Source organism: Nycticebus coucang, chromosome 5 (genome assembly GCF_027406575.1).
Source record: "Nycticebus coucang isolate mNycCou1 chromosome 5, mNycCou1.pri, whole genome shotgun sequence".
Lineage (NCBI taxonomy): Eukaryota > Metazoa > Chordata > Mammalia > Primates > Lorisidae > Nycticebus > Nycticebus coucang.
The window spans coordinates 46532238-46549867 of record NC_069784.1 but is presented as its reverse complement, the minus strand read 5'-3'; the positions used below and the strand labels follow the sequence as shown (position 1 = coordinate 46549867).

The 17630-nt window shown below is 40.5% G+C and overlaps 1 protein-coding gene across 9 annotated transcripts in view; it reads right to left on the bottom strand.

The window, feature by feature from the left end:
- Positions 1–101: 101 nt before the first annotated feature.
- Positions 102–17630, bottom strand: part of SLC22A15 (solute carrier family 22 member 15) — an 87470-nt gene continuing 69941 nt past the window's right edge. Inside the window, exons 9-15 of one of the 9 annotated variants that reach the window (XR_008380156.1) lie at positions 8563–8683; positions 7087–7159; positions 5305–5493; positions 4663–4783; positions 4447–4556; positions 3640–3699; positions 102–2444 (exon numbers count right to left, since the gene is read on the bottom strand). Coding sequence is in view for 2 of the 9 variants with exons in the window: in XM_053591368.1 (XP_053447343.1) it covers positions 4694–4783; positions 5305–5493; positions 7087–7159; positions 8563–8683 (473 nt within the window). In the remaining 7 variants the exon portion in view is untranslated. Of the gene's footprint in view, positions 4557–4637; positions 4784–5304; positions 5494–7082; positions 7160–8562; positions 8684–17630 lie in introns of those variants that run through there. The other 8 variants (XR_008380152.1, XR_008380153.1, XR_008380154.1 and 5 more) reach the window with 8 other exon arrangements.

The following is a 17630-nucleotide window of genomic DNA, read 5'->3' as shown; positions in this document are numbered from 1 at the left end:
TCCTATGCAAATATTAGACTCCTTACTGTTCTATGTCAACAAATCTTAAGATCTTAATCCATTATTATTTATCCCTGAGTGATGACATCACTGGCTAATAGTCCTTAGGGAAACCAAATGTTCCTACCACTGTGAAGACCCAGCAGAACTATGGCCTGTACCTCACGTCCACTTTCCAAATTCCATTTGTCTCTGCCTGACCAAACTAAATTGCACCTAGAGGCCTTGTTGCAAAGGTGTTCAGGAAATGTACATCTTAGCTTCAAGCTTCTCTGGACACGGTGATAGAGAGTACAACAGTGGATTTCAAACTCTGGGTTGGAACCTATTAGTGGGTCATGAAATTGATTTAGTAGGTTACAAATTGCATTTTAAAAAATAGAACGGAATATAAATTATCAATGTGCCTAACAAGAATAGGTATTATTTCATGAAAGTTACAAACACACATACAAGTATAGGTATATTTATCTATGTTTTATACTTTATGTACATATTTTTAAAGGAGGAGGACAATGAATATATAAAAGCACTTCTTGTGGGTTATGATCAAAAACATCTGAAGGCAAAGAACCAGGAAGGTGAACAGATGCTGTGTGCCACTTCCCCAGACCTATTACAATAGCCCTTATTTTGTTAAGGAAGCTTCCTTTGACTCTTAGTCTGCCAATAGCTTTTATTTTAAAAGGGTGCTGGATTTTGTCAAATAATCTTCACGCATCTATCGAGGTAATGATCATAAGGCCTTTTTTCTGGGATGCACAACTTCAGTGGATTTTCCATGAGGCATCATTTTTGTATTTTTCTCTTTCAAAAGCATTTTTACTCACATCGTTATCTTTTGTACTCATGACTCTCAATTTCATTACCACCCATCATCTCCAGCAGGTTCCGTATTTGCCCAATTTGTCAAAGATGTTACTGTACATTTTGAGATGTTCTGTGAGAACAAAAGGCCTGTGTTTTGTGATCCTTTATTAAATTCACAAGAAACCAAGACACCGACATTTTATTTAGTAAAAAGAAATCTAAAAATTTATAGATACCCTGCCAATGTAAGAACCAGTGATCAAGAATTTGTATGAAGGAGTGAGTCCTTGTGGAAAGCTCTATTTTACTTCTGTTATAGTAGTGGCAATTATTTTAGTATTTGTTAAGATAAAAATCACCTAATGGAAGTCTCTTCATCATTTTTTTTTAAGTCTTGAAAGCATCACTTTTTTGGAGCTCAGTACATTTGCAGCGTTTACAAACATACCTTGAGAGAGTGTGGAGAAACACACTTAACGTTTTCTCTTCATCAATTTGATTGCCCATAAAAATACCTGTCCAAATGATATTCATTCAAGCAGCCCCCCAGAAACCTTTGTTTTCACTTTTTTATATTTTATTTGCTCATTTTAAAATACTAAAGAATATCTGCATTGTTTGAAAGCAACCTGATGACAAGTACTGGCTTTCCAATGAGTGGTAGTGTTAACTCACAAGGTCAGAAAACTGCAACACGGTTTCTTTCAACATATCTGTGTGGTATAAAGGCTCTAGATAAGCTGTTACTAAGACCATTGACCCTGGAAGCCCTGGGGTCTTACACTTTTCTTGCTATGTTTAGGAGAAAAGAAATTTAATTTTGAAAAGAATAAAAAAGGGGTGGCGCCTGTGGCTCAAGGAGTAGGGCGCCGGTCCCATATGCCAGAGGTGGTGGGTTCAAATCCAGCCCTGGCCAAAAAAAAAAAAAAAGACAGTTTTTTACAAATCATCTGTACAAACAAAATATGTGTTACTTATGAATTAAAAGTTTTCCAATAATATAATCAATGCAAATATATACACATGCACGCTCTACAAACAATATTCTTCAACAGTTATTATCCAAAGGGAACGAGTCTGCTTTTAAAAAAGTGGTATAAATAAAGAACAGTCATTATTAAACTTTGCTAACGAACCATCTAGAAAGAAAATTTAGAGACACATCTGACATTAGCAGCTGATGGCCAGCTCAGACTTTTAATTCAAATGTACATCTCTCGCTCCTTTCTTACAGCTCAGAGCAGAGAGGGGACGACACCCAGTGCCCATAGACAGATGGACGCCCGGTTGGTCTTCACATGGAACAAGGCTGTCCCGCAGGCTGTCTCTGGATGTTGGGTCTATGGGTGATGCATTTTAAAATTTCTAATTTCCAAATTTTCCATAATGGAATATGTTATTCTTATAATACAAAGAAAGCCTCTGTCAATCAAAGATTATATATACATTAGTTCACTATTTTATTTTAAATGCTCAACTGTTTAAGAATTTCCATGTGTCTCTGTAAGTTCTTCCTCTCCCTATCCTGATGGTGACCAGGTCTTCATTTTCCAGAGAAAGACAAACAGGAGTCCACAATTTGGTTAAGATTTGCAAAAATGAAGACTGGGAGAGTTCCACGATCCCCCTGCCGGCTAGAAACAGTAATATTTATTAGGTCCTTACTCTGTCTAAACCCATGTTCTGGGCCTGGCAGGGTGAAATAAACAGCAGTAGACATGGGCCCTGTTTATGAAGAGCTCAATACATAATTAAGGGCATAAAGGACTTAAAAATAGTTTTAAAAATTCAAAGGTACACACTGACGTAGTGCAAACCAGGACGTCAGCATGGGAGAGCAGGGGAGTATCTGGAGCCATCTGGGGATGGTGCTCCCGAGATTTCCAGAAGTAACCACAGTGACATCTTCTCTTTATCTCGAATGCAATTACTTTTTCACCAAGAGATTAGCAGAAACAGAAAGTCTGAAACATGGACGTCCGGTTGGGACTTTTCCCAACATGGTTGGGAAAGTGACCTAGAACAAGGCTGCCTAAGCTTGTCTCCAGGTTTATTCTCCTACTTGAGATGGTTTTCAAGTTTTGTGGGAAAATATTTTCAGCATATGATTTTAGGAAACTAAGCATGATTTTGAGGCATTTGAAAGTTGACAGTATGTAATGAAAAAAACCAATGCTTCCTATGAAACTACTGAGCCTTCCATGCTGGGTCAAGAGGCACGGGCTGCTCCAGGACAGGAAGAGCTTAGGTTATTAAATGCTGCCCAAAGTCCCCCACTGCACAACACTAGAAGCAAAACAAACAAAAAAATGTGAAGGATAGTTTTCTTTTCTCCCTTATTAAAAACTGCACCATTTTTCTTTACACCTACATGCTCAACGTGTCACATGATTTTGACTCTTTTCTTTTTTTGTTTGTTTTGACACAGGGTCTCACCCCATCACCCAGGGTGAAGTGCAGTGGCTCAATCACAACCCACTGCAACCTCCAACCCCTAGGCTCCAGGGATCCTCCTGCCTCTGCCCCCCTAGGCTCCAGGGATCCTCCTGCCTCTGCCCCCTGAGTAGCTGAGACGGCAGATGTACAGCACCACACCCAGTGGGTCTGGCCATGGTGCTCAGGCTGACTCCTGATCTCAAGTGATCCTCTGGCCTCGGCCCCCCACAGTGCTGGGATTGTAGGTGTGAGCTACATAGCGCTCTGTAACTGCCTTCTACTTTAAGCTTTATCATTTACTGTGCATGACTTTGAAGTACTAGACTCTAAGTGGGAACTGAAGAAACTACACAATTTAAGTATCACAAGGCTAACAGGGAGCCATAGCCATACCTCTGCCTCGAAGTAAACTGCTTTGGTACATCTGGGTTTTAGGAATGAGTCATCTTCAGGCTAAAAGTATAAGAAGCCCAAATCAACCAACAGGCTGGGAACCCACTTGAGGACTCTAATTTTGTCAGCAGAGATAAAGCCGCGGGGCCGCGGGGCACACAAATGACGTCAGAGTGCTTTTCCTTAGACACAGAGTTGACATGCTGACACCAATCTGCATCAGAAGATTCCTGATAAGGAGCAACTGCCAAACATGGTACCAATTTTTTTTTTTTTTTTGTATTTTTTGGCCCTGGCTGGGTTTGAACCCGCCACCTCCGGCATATGGGGCTGGCGCCCTACTCCTTTGAGCCACAGGCACCGGTACCAACATTTTTAAAAACTTTCTTTTTACAGACAGGATCTCACTCTGTTGCCCAGAGTGAGTGGCAAGATCATAGCTCACTGCAGCCTCAAATTCCAGGGCTCAAGCGACCCTCTCTCCTCAGCCTCCGAAGTACCTGGGACCTCAGTACACATAACCGCACAAAGCTACTTTTTAAACATTTTTATAGAGAAGAGGTCTCACTATGTTGCCCAGGCCTCAGGTGATCCTTCCACCTCAGCATCCCAAAGTGCTGGGACTTACTGGCATGGGCCGCCACACCCAGCTAAAGATTCAATCTTAAGGATCATTTATCTTACCCCACTATGGTAGTGAAAAATGTTACGTATCTGCCTTTAGGTAATCATGAAGGGAAAGCAACATGATCAACCTCCAGAAACGCATCAGCTTGACACTCCGGAAGGCAGATTTCAGCAATTTACCAGAGGTCACGATTCTGAGCTCAACTTGAATTGTGGACAAATTAACAAATATTCCTTCAATGCAGTGATGTCATCTCTCGTGAAATCTCTTCTCCAACTTCCCTTGGTGTCTGGAAAAAAATCAGTCCATAGTGAGTATCATCTAAGGCTGTTTAAACCACACCATTCTACAACTCTTAAGAAGAACCTGCCTTAGCCAGAGGCATGAAACACAACCTTTGCTTCCGAGGAGGAATCTGCAGGGTCTTCACTTGATCATCTGAGTTTCTTCATCGGCGTCATAAAATTCCTCCTCTTCCTCACTCTCACTCCCTACAGGGCTCTCCTTGTCCACACACTGAAACAGGAAAGGGGAAAGGGCAGAGAAATGAGGTCACCAACATTTCTAAAGTGAAAGTTACTGTCTCACTATTCATCTGGCAAATGCATCTTTATGACATCTATGCCCCAAAGAAACAGCCCCTACAGTGTTCTGAGAAAAGTCACCCATCACATCTCTCTGAAATCAGCTGCTGTTAGATTCCACCTTTGTTTTCCAGTTTCATTCAGCTCCATTTAACCCAGTGTTTTCCAATCTTTTTTATCTCCAGGCACACTTGAACCTAAAGTTAAACTTCTGTGGCACACTTAAAGTGTGTCAATCAAGAAAAAGGAGTAAAAAAAATTGGGACATACTAAACTGTGTTTTGAACTTCTTTCGAAATTAATTAATGGTCTTTCAAAATTTTCTCAGCACACCTAAGATCCTCTCATGGCACACTAGTTAAAAATCACTGATTTAACCCAACCTGAACAGTCTTTGTTTCAGCAACTATCATCACCCAAGTGGTATAATGGTTTAGAAAAATAACCTCATACCTGTGGAGGATCCAGGGTCTGCAGAGATAGGGCTTCCTCCCCGAGCCTGCGATAGGAATACACCTGAAAGTCTGAAAACGTCTCCAGCAGTGGACTGTGAAGGGTTTCTGGCAGTAATAAACTCAGGAGGCCCGAGGCCAAGCCGGTGGCTCCAAAGACAATGAAAGGCAGAGACCACTGCACATATTTCTGTGGGGGCAAGGAATGAAATGAAAACACACACAAACTGAGGCTCGTTTCCCCAGCAAGTGACACCAGCCCTCTCCTGATTGAGGAGAGGGATGGTAACTGGCATGGTTACCATCCAGTTCAGGCCTCCTGCTAGGCTATATTACAAACCACGTCTTTCCTCACTGGGGCACCTTGGGGTGACACCTCAGGCAGGTAGAGGTGGAGTGAGTAACACAAGCCGGCCCCAGTCTGTGGACCGGAAGCAGCCACTGCATCACGCCTGGGCTGGGCAGCAGAGAGAAGAGACCACGCTGACCTGAGCTGGGCAGGCAGTGTCCAGAGCTGACCGAAGCCTGGTGTTCAGCTTCCCCAGCTTGTAACACATACTTGTCCCTTAAGGGACATCCCAAAATATGTGCTAATGATGAACTTTCAAGTTCTCAACCCTGGAACTGGCTAAACCATCCCGCATACCTTAACACCGTAACTGAGAGATCCAGGGATTAAAGGTATAAAAACTCTGGAGGGAAAACCCCTACCACATACATGGGGTTTCTAACTACATGGGTAGTTTGGAGCAAGGGGGACAGATGCTTTCCCCTCTTCTAAACTTAGCAGCAGTCGACACAGACATCGTGCTGGGCACTGTAACGCTCTAGGTTGGCCATCCAGAGTCAGATCTCTTTAGCGTTTAATACCGATATTTTATGGAATGAAACATGGAGCTAACATGGCTCTGTCATAAGAAGGGTCCTGTGACCTAAAGTTAAGTGCCAGACGTGGAAAGAGACGCTCCGTTGTGAATGTATCCCAACTCACAAAATGAAAAGGCTATGGTGGTGTTTTTGAGACATCCCTTACTAAAAAGTGGTGGGTGAAGTTTTCTGCACAATGAACAGTTTTCTGCAGAGCAGGTCCACAAGCCCCACACCAGCCTAGTCACCTTTCACCAGTCTTAGCAGGGAAAGTCTCAAATCAGACCAAGGAGAACTCTGTACACGCCCCTTCCACTTCTACCGCTAAGTTCTTTGAGAGTTATTTTTCAGATTGGAAGGATTTAGGATCATCTCCTTTTCTTTTGACTGTGAGACTTAGAAAATGCCAAAAAGATACAAATAGACATATTGCTAGGTATATTTCATATCTAAGTTTCTTTTCCAAGTGGTGTTGCCTTTGGGGAACATATTTAATTTCTTTCTGTAGCATTTTCTTATCGTTAATACAGGGTAACGACAATGCCTACCCCTTATGTTTATTGTAAGGATTACATGCGATGACATATGTATACATAAAGTACTCAGCATACAGCACAGGATTAATAAATATTTACTAATTGACTAACTTATCAGTGGAGATAGGAATGGGGCGTGTTGGCATTAGCAGACGCTCCCCAATAAATCTAGACTGAACAAGAAATCAAACCCATCAAGGATAAACGTATCCTCAGTGAGAGTCCATCTGCCCTGTTGGAATGCCATCTAAAAAGCACAAAGTTCAGAATTGTGTCGTCTGATCTTAAATGACATCTGTTCATTACCTATTTCTACTCAGAAACACACACATTTCTACAGTAGAGAATGAAGAAAACATAACTAGGAAGTACAAACCAACCAGTGAGGGGATGAAGGGAGCGATAATTCCACCAACTCGGGAGAACATGGAACAAGTTCCAAGCCCAACATTCCTGAAAAGTAGAAGTAAAAAAGTAAAAATCAGTAAGTATGTTGTAAAGGGGCAATTTGAAGATCCCGGGGGAGTGTAGTGGGTCTAAAATAGTGAAAGGTATAAACGATGGCGCCCAGAAAAGAGGCTGCAGGGGAGATGTTCAGGCCAGGTTTATTGAAAAGGGGATGGCAACCCTCCTGGGCAGTGCAAAGATGACATCTGTGCCCAGGGGCAGTTAGAGACTGGGGTGGGCACATTCCACAGCTTGCCTGAAAAGTTACAGCCCTTTGGCAGAACTTCTCAGGAGGTGGAGCTGGCCAGATCCTTTGTGTCTTTGTCTTAGGAGGAAAGGAGGGAAAGGGTTTTTGCGTGGCTGTGCTAGGCCCCCAACAAATAGTATATCCCAAAGTAAAAGCACAGGCTCTGGCAGAGCAGAGCCGCAGACCAGAACTATCTGTGATGCTGTATGTGTTGAACTTACAGGGTTCAACAGGAAGCCCCTACACAGAGGCGGTTCCTAAGGCACTAACTAACCTGAAATGTGGCCAGCAGGAATGAAGAATGGAATTTTTTATTTGTTTGATTTTAATTAATTACAATTTAAATGTAAATAGCCACCTACGAGGCTAGTCAGTAACATATTGTGGCAGTGCAACTACAGAGGATGATGCAGAAATGAGCTTTTGGATATTTTTTATCAAATCTTTTTGTAGATCTTTGTGTCTTAGGCCTGCTCTCCGTGAATACAGCCATAGAGGGCCAGGGTTTATGATCTAAAAAGTCTGCCCATGTATTGAAACTTAACTATTAAAGGGTCAGATATATAAAAAGGAATTGATTAAGCATATATTGTCAGGAAACCAAGAACAATCACCTTCTTAAGGAAGGCTGGCTGAAGGGGTGGGAGGCAGGGAGAGAAAATGGAGATGGTTCTAGGTAGGGTGACCGTACATCACTCTGGTATCCCAGCTGAACCTATTCATAACACCCATGTCTTCTCTCTAAAGAGTCCCGGGTTGGACAGAGTCATCATCCTGGTGTTATAGGCAGTAACCAGAGAAAGTTGGTTGTAGAACACATTAGGAAGTAACTAGCCAGTCGCAGATAATCTGATCTCTTACTGGGAAAAGGGATTTAATAAACAGGCAGAAGAACCATGAGACTTATGGCCTGGATCAGGGAAGGATCTGTCTGGAATGATCCTCAGAAAGACTGGGCAAGGGCCGGCTGAGGGAACACCAGCCTAGAGCATGTGGGAAAACAGCAGTCTGCAAAGACAGGTTCTGAGTTAAGTCTGCTGTACGGCTGCTGGCCCTCCCCGGACTCCAGAGGCAGAGGAAATGAGAGCCACACCCCTCCTGGTGGAAGCAAGGACAACAAAACATGAAGCGTGTGCAAAGTGCCTCTGTGTCAGGCGCGTACCTGATGACCGTGGGGTATAGCTCCGCGGTGTAGATGTAGACGATGTTAAATGCGGCACTGATCGCCAGCTTCCCCAGCAAGGACAAGGAGTGACTGTTCACCACTGCAAACACACCTGTGTCTGGGGAGGACAAGGACGATTCCTTCACACAACACATTTCATTAGGAAGGCAGGAGAGGCAGGTAGGTTGGTCTCAAACAGCAGAAAGGTCACGTAAGGGAATATACATGCAGGTTCAGTGAACACACATCATTATTTGCTCAGCGTTTTCGCCCTACCCATGAACACTTGCACATGGGTATCACTGAGTTTGATGAAACTTTACTGACTCCTTTAATGACCGCACCCTGAGAACTTCCATACGGGAAGCTCACGGAAACTAAGTTTAGCTACCAGGGGCGTGCATGACTCTCTTTTCTTCCCAATCTTATTCAAATAAGCAACAATGTAAAATGATGTACAACGCGGGTGAGCACAAGCTCAGGCCTTCAGTTTGCTTCCTCCATGTGCCATCAAGAGGAAAAAAACAATCCCACGAAATCACTGCCAGAAGCTAGAAGACTTTAACGTTCTTTAAAGAATAAGGGTTTAAATATGGAACTACTTCTAATCTTTCCTCCTCAACTTCTCACTTGAAGTACTCAACAATAATGATATTTGAGCCAACAATCCCTTAGATTACTGAGCAAGGGAACCTTCTCTAAAGAAGACAGACGAGGCTTGGCGCCTATGGCTCAAGCAGCTAAGGCGTCAGCCACATACACCTGAGCTGGTGGGTTCAAATCCAGCCTGGGCAGGCCAAACAACAATGATGGCAGCAATCAAAAAACAGCCAGGCGTTGTGGCGGGTGCCTGTAGTCCCAGCTATTTGGGAGGTGGAGGCAGGACAGTCGCTTGAGCCCAGGAGTTGGAGGTTGCTGTGAACTATGATGCCACAGTACTCTACCCAGGGTGATGGCTCGTGGCTCTGTCTCAAAAAAAAAAAAAAAGAAGACAGACGAATGGCTTATAAACATATAAGAAAATGCTCATCATCCCTAATAATTAGAGAAATGCAAATCAAAACCACCCTGAGACACCATCTAACCCCGGTGAGAATGGCCCACATCACAAAGTCTCAAAACTGCAGATGCTGGCGTGGATGTGGAGAGAAGGGAACACTTTTACACTGCTGGTGGGACTGCAAACTAGTACAAGCTTTTTGGAAGGAAGTATAGAGAACCCTCAAAGAACTCAGGCTAGACCTCCCATTTGATCCTGCAATCCCACTGCTGGGCATCTACCCAGAAGAAAAAAAATTCTTTTATCACAAGGACACATGTACTAGACTATTTATTGCAGCTCAATTTACAATCGCCAAAATGTGGAAACAGCCTAAATGCCCACCAACCCAGGAATGGATTAACATGCTGTGGTATTTGTATTCCACGGAATACTATTCAGCCTCTAAAAAAGACAGAGATTTTACATCCTTTGTATTAAACTGGATGGATATGGAACACATTTTTCTTAATAAAGCATCGTGATAATGGAGAAGTAAGAATCCTATATACTCAATTCTGATGTGAGGACAATTAAGGTCCTAGTACACAGTCGGAGGTGGGGGACCTGGAGAGCTGAGAAAGAAAGGGGGGAGGGGGAGGGGGTCAAGGGAGAAGGCTCACTTTTTGGGGGCGGGACACAAATATAAGAGGGTCCTTATCTAACAAAAGGAATCAATGTAACCTGCTTCTGTGTACCCTCAAGGAATCCCCAACAATAAAAAAAATAGTGATATTTGAGTTTCTTAATGTAATGCTTTTTCATAAAATGCAAAAATATATTTCATACCAGCTTATGTCCATATCAAAAATGCTAGCAATTATCCTGTGGTTCTTTCCTGTAACATTATGTTTTCCAGGATTCTACAATTTAATTTTTTTTTCAGACATGTTTAGCCTCTCTCCTTCAAAATAATAATTTACTCATAGCAGAAAAAAAAAAAGGTTCCCGTTGACTATGTTGTGTAATACCTTTCCCCCTTTGCTACTTACTAAACATGTCCAATGAGGGCTCACCTCTCCATGTCCTCAGATGCTCCTGCCTACAGCTCCCTGCAGTCTGCTTCCAATAACATCCTTTCCTGCAATGCCTACTCGTGAAGGTCAACGGCAAGGTCCTAAGCACCAAGTGTAATTGCCCCTCATTGTCATTCTCCTTGACATTTCTTCCAAAGAGAACATTCTTGCTCTGTCCTCAGGACAGCATGGCTCACGTAAACTACCCTGCCCTTTCATAGCTGCGGTGAAAAACCCTCTCCTTCCTCTGACCTCCACCGCCTCTATTTTCCAATCTACTCAACTGTGCTCAGACACTCCCTGAGGGAGGAGCTTACTCTTCCGTCTTGCTCACCCCAGATCTATGTTGTGTTACCTCAGGTAAGGATGGTGCCGTCCTTGTGCCTGTGTTCCCCGTGGCACCTCCCACAGTACTGTGCACACTGGGCCTTCACTAAATAGTTGTTGAGCTAATAAGCAGAAGGATCCCAATAAGAATTGATTTAGTGAAAAGAATCTGTGCATGCTCTCTCTGCTTCTCAGGAGGCACGTAACAGGCCTGTTCTAGAAAATAAGTTTCACCTTCCCTATGTGACTATGAAATAAATCTTCAACTTTATTCCAGACGGTGTTGTACATGGAGTAGCCCAGGCACTGGCAAACTTGATTTTCTGGGGCTGCTTTCCCCTCTCGACTGGGCTGCTTGGAAGAAGATGTTAGCTCTTTTAAGTACTGAATATATTTTTTTAAGCCATAGGTGCTTCAGGAAAAAGAATCATGCCTTTCAGTCTTTACCTGAAGATATGATTTTGGATTTTTGACATCTAGTGATTTCTTCATTTAAACCAATAATGAGGGCAAATTATTCATTTATCATTTTCCACAAAACTGAGTCGATCAGGAGAAGGTATGGGGTGGCATTGAAACAGACAGAAATACACACTTCTGTTGGACTGCAAGTGTCTCTGGAGCTAATTTCAACCCACACAGAACAGTATTGTTCAGAACTGTATGAAAGCACTGGATACCAGCTTTAACAACAGGTTAAAGGACTGCCATGCTTAAATTTGAATTCAAATGGCATGTCACAGGAAATTCGTCATCTAAGCATCCACAAGATCTAAAGCTGCATGAAGTCTCCCATGTAAGACTCAAGACACCTCCAGCCAGGGCACACATGCGGAGCCCGGCTGCACCCCACACCCACCGAGTGCTTGCAGAGGCCAACACTTCCTGATGCTTGAAACATTCCTGCTAAAGGAGTCTGCAGCTGTCACTTGAACCAGGGGAACTCACTTTTTCCTTCAGATAGTCCATATCAGTTTCGAACAGCTTTGATCATTAGAAAATTATTTCTTATCCTTGTTTGGGACTTCTGCCTCTGGAGCTGCTGGTGACCTGTTGGTCACCCTATTTAATGCTCAGAAGGGCTTTGCAGCCTTTGAGCTGGTTCCCTGGATTCCTAATCTTGTTTCTTTATCCAAAATCATCAATGAGAGTTCAAAGTGATTGTTTAGAAGAAAGAGTAATTTAAAAGAGAAAAGTAAAATGAAATTATAATTTTTTTTACAAAAGGAATCTTTAAAATACATGCATCCATTAAAGGTACTGAACTCAAGGAAGCTAAAAATTTTGTTCCAAGGATGGAACTACTAAGAACATCATTTTCAAAGCTATTTTTCTGAAAGTTTTCTCAGAGCCCATTTGGAATCACCAGAACAAAATGTATCTTACAGTCTCATTTCAATGACTCAAAACAGCAAAATATTCAACTTAGTCATCCACTTCACTGACGGTGTGATTATAAGCCAATTTTTGATTATCGTATGTTAAAAATCTTTAAGATAGCTGCAGGTCTTCTACTAGGATGCACAGGTTGGGCCAAAGAGTCACAATTCATTTTGCTCCCCCCTCCTTTTTTTAAAAGAAAGATACAGTATATGAACAAAGTTTTGTAACTACAGTTTCTCCTTTTCTAGAATTTCATATGAAATAAATATACTTTGTAGACTTTTTTGTCTTGGGTTTTGCACTTAAATACTCCTTTTGAAATTTATCCATATTGTATATATCTGTGTCGAATGTAGAAATAGTTCATTCCTTTTTTTCTGTAGAGTAATATTCCATTATACTGATAAACCACTATTTGTTTATCTGTTCTTCACCTGATGGGCATTTGGGTTCTTTCCAGTTTGGGGCTATTATTAATCAAGCTACTCTAACCATTTGCATCAGACTTTCTGTGGATCTGTTTCCACTTTTCTTGGGTACAGTTGGGTTATGGAGTAAGTATGCTTTACTTTAAAATCAGCTGCTAAATGTTTTCCAGAGTGTCTGCACCAGTTAGTATTTCTGCCAGCAGTGTGTTAAGAATTACAGTTGCTCTTTGTCACTGCTAATTGGAGAAGTAAAACAGTCTTTATTTACCAGGCTACACCACTATCTCCATAGAAAATACTGGAATATGTAAAAAATCAATTAGAGGGCAGCGCTGTGGCTCAAAGGAGTAGGGCGCTGGCCCCATATGCCAGAGGTGGCGGGTTCAAACCCAGCCCTGGCCAAAAAAAAGTCAATTAGAATTAACAGATAAGCTTAAAAGTGTATGTGATAGGATGTATAAGGATGTAAATCATGTGATGTATAATTTTATTTCTACACAAATTGAAACAAACAATCGAAGTAGAAATAAAGCAATGCCATTTATAACAAAAGAAAACACGAAAGATTTAGGGATAAATTTTATAATATTGTAAGTTTCGAGACATATAAAAACTATATAAAAAAACTATAAAACATTAAAGAAAGAAAGTGAAGATGACTATATAAATGAATTATAATAGTAATAATAAATAGATTATCAAGTCCAATTTCACATGGCCAGTCTTTGTAATTTCTGACACTCTAATTGGTGTGTAGTGGTATCCCATCATGATTTTAATTTCCACTTCCCTAATGTCTAACGATGTTGAACATTTTATCTTATGCTTATTTGCCATTTTTATGCATTTTTAGAGACATGTCTATTCAAATCTTTTGCACATTCTTTTCTTATTATTGACTATGAAACCTTTAACAGATTATGGATATAAGTCTTTTATCAGATATGTGTTTTATAAATATTTTATCCAAGTCTATATCTTGCTTTTCATATCTTTAAGGCTCTTTTTTAGTTCTGTTTTTTTTTTTTTTCGGAGACAGACTCCCACTTTGTCATCCTCAGTACAGTGCCATGGTGTCATAGCTCTCAGCAACTTCAAAATCTTGGGCTCAATGCAATTCTCTTGCCTTAGCCTCCCTGGTAACTGGAATGACAGGCGCCCACCATAACACCTGAGGTCTCTTGCTCAAGCTAACCTTGAACTCCTGAGCTCAGGCGATCCACCTGCCTTGGGCTCCCAGAATGCTAGGATTACAGAAATAAGCCACTGCGCCTGGCCCATTAAAGGGTCTTTTAAAAAGCAAAAATTTTTAATTTTGATGAAGTCTAGGTTATGATTTTTTTCTTTTTGTGTCCTATTACAAATAGTATTGCTTTATTTCAACTCTCTGTTGCTAATTTATGTAGAAGAAAATTGTGCATCACATGATCTGCTAAGCTCATTTATTAATTCTAGTAGTTTTTTTAATACATTCCTTAGGATTTTCACAGTCTGGTGACTAAAAATAGTTTTATACTTCCTGAGGAGATGATCATGTCATCTGGTGAATGAGGAAAGTTTAACTTCTGTTCCAATTTGGTTCCCTTTATTTTTATTGCTGCACTGCAGTCATTAGCATTTTCAGTACAATGTTCTACAGAAGTGGTAAGAAGGGACATCCTTGCCTTTTTTCTGATCTTAGGAAATAAGTATTCAGTCTTTTGCCCATAAATATAATGCTAACTGCAGTCTGAATTCTGTATCAGGCTGAATTCTGACAAGTGCTTTTTCTATTATACTTACATTGAAATGATCATTGACATTTTTTAGATTTTAATGTAGTGAATAACACTGATTGGCTTTTGAACATCAAACTAAACTTGCATTTGTGAGACAAACCTGGCTTAGTCATGATGTGCTACACTGTTTATGCAGTGGATTCAATCTGCCAATACATTTTTAAGGACTTTTGCATTTATATTAATGAAGGATATTGGTCTATAGTTTGTTTTCTTTTCTTGTAACGCCTTTGGTTTGGTTTAGGTATCAGGGTAATTGCTGGCCTCACAAACCAAGTTGGGAGAGCATTCTCTCCTTATTTTGTGGAAAAGTATGTAGAATTGGTATTATTTCTTTGTTGTGCATTTCATAGAATTTATCAGTAAAGGCATCTGGGCATGAAATTCTAATTATTGGAATGCTGTTAACTAACATGTTCTGTATCTTAAATAGACATTAAATAGGGCCATTCATGTTATCTACTTGTTTGGGGATATGCTTTGGTAGTTTGTATCTTTCAAGGAATTTCCACTTTGCCTAAGTTGGATTTATTGGCACAAAAAGGTTCATAACATTCTCTCATTTAACACCTTAGGTTCTACAACGCTGCCCCTCTTTTACTTCTGATAGTGACAATTTATGTCTTCTTTCTTTCTTCCTTATTAGGTTTGATTACAGTGTTAATGATTTTATTGGTCTTAAACAGCCAGCTTTTAATGCCACTGATTCTTCTATACAGTTTTTCTGCTTCCATTCTATTGAGTTTTTCTCTTATATTTAATATTTCCTTCCTTGTGGTTGCTTTGTGTTTAATTTGCTGCATTTTTCTTTAATTAGCCCTCTACTTTCTTTTTTGTTGTTGTTGTTTTTTTTGCAGTTTCTGGCCAGGGCTGGGTTTGAACCCGCCACCTCTGGCATATGGGGCCGGTGCCCTACTCCTTTGAGCCACAGGCACAGCCACTGCCTTCTACTTTCTTTTTTTTTTCCTTTTTTTTATAAATATTAAATCGTAGCTGTGTACATTAATGCGATCATGGGGCACCATACACTGTTTTTTATAAACAGTTTGACACATTTTCATCACACTGGTTAACATAGCCTTCCTGGCATTTTCTTAGTTATTGTGTTAAGACATTTTAATTATATTCTACATTTACTAAGTTTCACATGTAGCCTTGTAAGATGCACCACAGGTGTAATCCCACCAATCATCCTCCCTCTGCCCATCTTCCCCCCTCCCTCCCCTCCGTCTCCCCCTTCCCCGTATTCTTAGGTTATAACTGGGTTATAGCTTTCATATGAAAGCCATAAATTAGTTTTATAGTAGGGCTGAGTACATTGAATACTTTTTCTTCCATTCTTGAGATACTTTACTAAGAAGAATATGTTCCAGCTCCATCCATGTAAACATAAAAGAGGTAAAGTCTCCATCTTTCTTTAAGGCGCATAATATTCCATGGTGTACATATACCACAATTTATTAATCCATTCGTGGATCGATGGGCACTTGGGCTTTTTCAATGACTTAGCAATTGTGACTTGGGCTGCAATAAACATTCTGGTACAAATATCTTTGTTATAATGTGATTTTTGGTCTTCTGGGTATATACCTAGTAGAGGAATTATAGGATTGAATGGCAGATCTATTTTTAGATCTCTAAGTGTTCTCCAAACATCTTTCCAAAAGGAATGTATTAATTTGCATTCCCACCAGCAGTGTAGAAGTGTTCCCTTTTCTCCACATCTACGCCAATATCTCTGGTCTTGGGATTTTGTGATATGGGCTAATCTTACTGGAGTTAGATGGTATCTCAAGGTAGTTTTGATTTACATTTCTCTGATGATTAAAGATGATGAGCATTTTTTCGTATGTCTGTAGGCTCTGCGCCTGTCTTCTTCAGAGAAGTTTCTCTTCAAGTCCCTTGCCTAGCCTGCAATGGGTTCACTTGTTCTTTTCTTGCTTATACGTTTGAGTTCTCTGTGGATTCTGGCAGTGTCTCAGGCTACAAAATCAACACTCATAAATTGGTAGCCTTTATATATACCAACAATAGTCAAGGTGAAAAAACAGTTAAGGACTCTATTCCGTTCACAGTAGTGAAGAAGATGAAATATTTGGAGTTTATCTAACAAAGGATGTGAAGGATCTCTATAAAGAGAATTATGAAACTCGAAGAAAAGAAATAGCTGAAAACATTAACAAATGGAAAAACATACCATGCTCATGGCTGGGAAGAATCAACATTGTTAAAATGTCCATACTACCCAAAGCAATATACAATTTTAATGCAGTCCCTATTAAAGCTCCACTGTCATACTTTAAAGATCTTGAAAAAACAATACTTCGTTTTATATGGAATCAGAAAAAACCTCGAATAGCCAAGACATTACTCAGAAATAAAAACAAAGCAGGAGGAATCATGCTACCAGACCTCACACTATACTATAAATTGATAGTGATCAAAACAGCATGGTACTGGCACAAAAACAGAGAGGTAGATGTATGGAACAGAATAGAAAACCAAGAGATGAATCCAGCTACTTACTGTTATTTGATCTTTGACAAGCCAATTAAAAAACATTCACTGGGGAAAAGATTCCCTATAACAAATGGTGCTGGGTGAACTGGCTGGCAACCTACAGAAGACTGAAACTGGACCCACACCTTTCACCATTCACTAAGATAGACTCTCACTGGATTAAAGATTTAAACTTAAGACATGAAACTATAAAAATGCTAGAAGAGAGTGTAGGGAAAACCCTTGAAGAAATTGGTCTGGGAGAGTATTTTATGAGGAGGACCCCCCCGGGCAATTGAAGCAGCTTCAAAAATACACTACTGGGACCTGATCAAACTAAAAAGCTTCTGCACAGCCAAGAACACAGTAAGTAAAGCAAGCAGACAGCCCTCAGAATGGGAGAAGATATTTGCAGGTTATGTCTTCTACTTTCTTAAGATGGAAACTTAGGTCATTAATTTAAAAACTTTCTTTTATCTCATATTTTAAAAATAGATACACAATTCTAATAATTGATTTTACCTGTACCCCATAAATTTTGATACAGTACGCTCTCACTATTGTTCAATTAAAAATATTTTCTAATTTCCTGTAA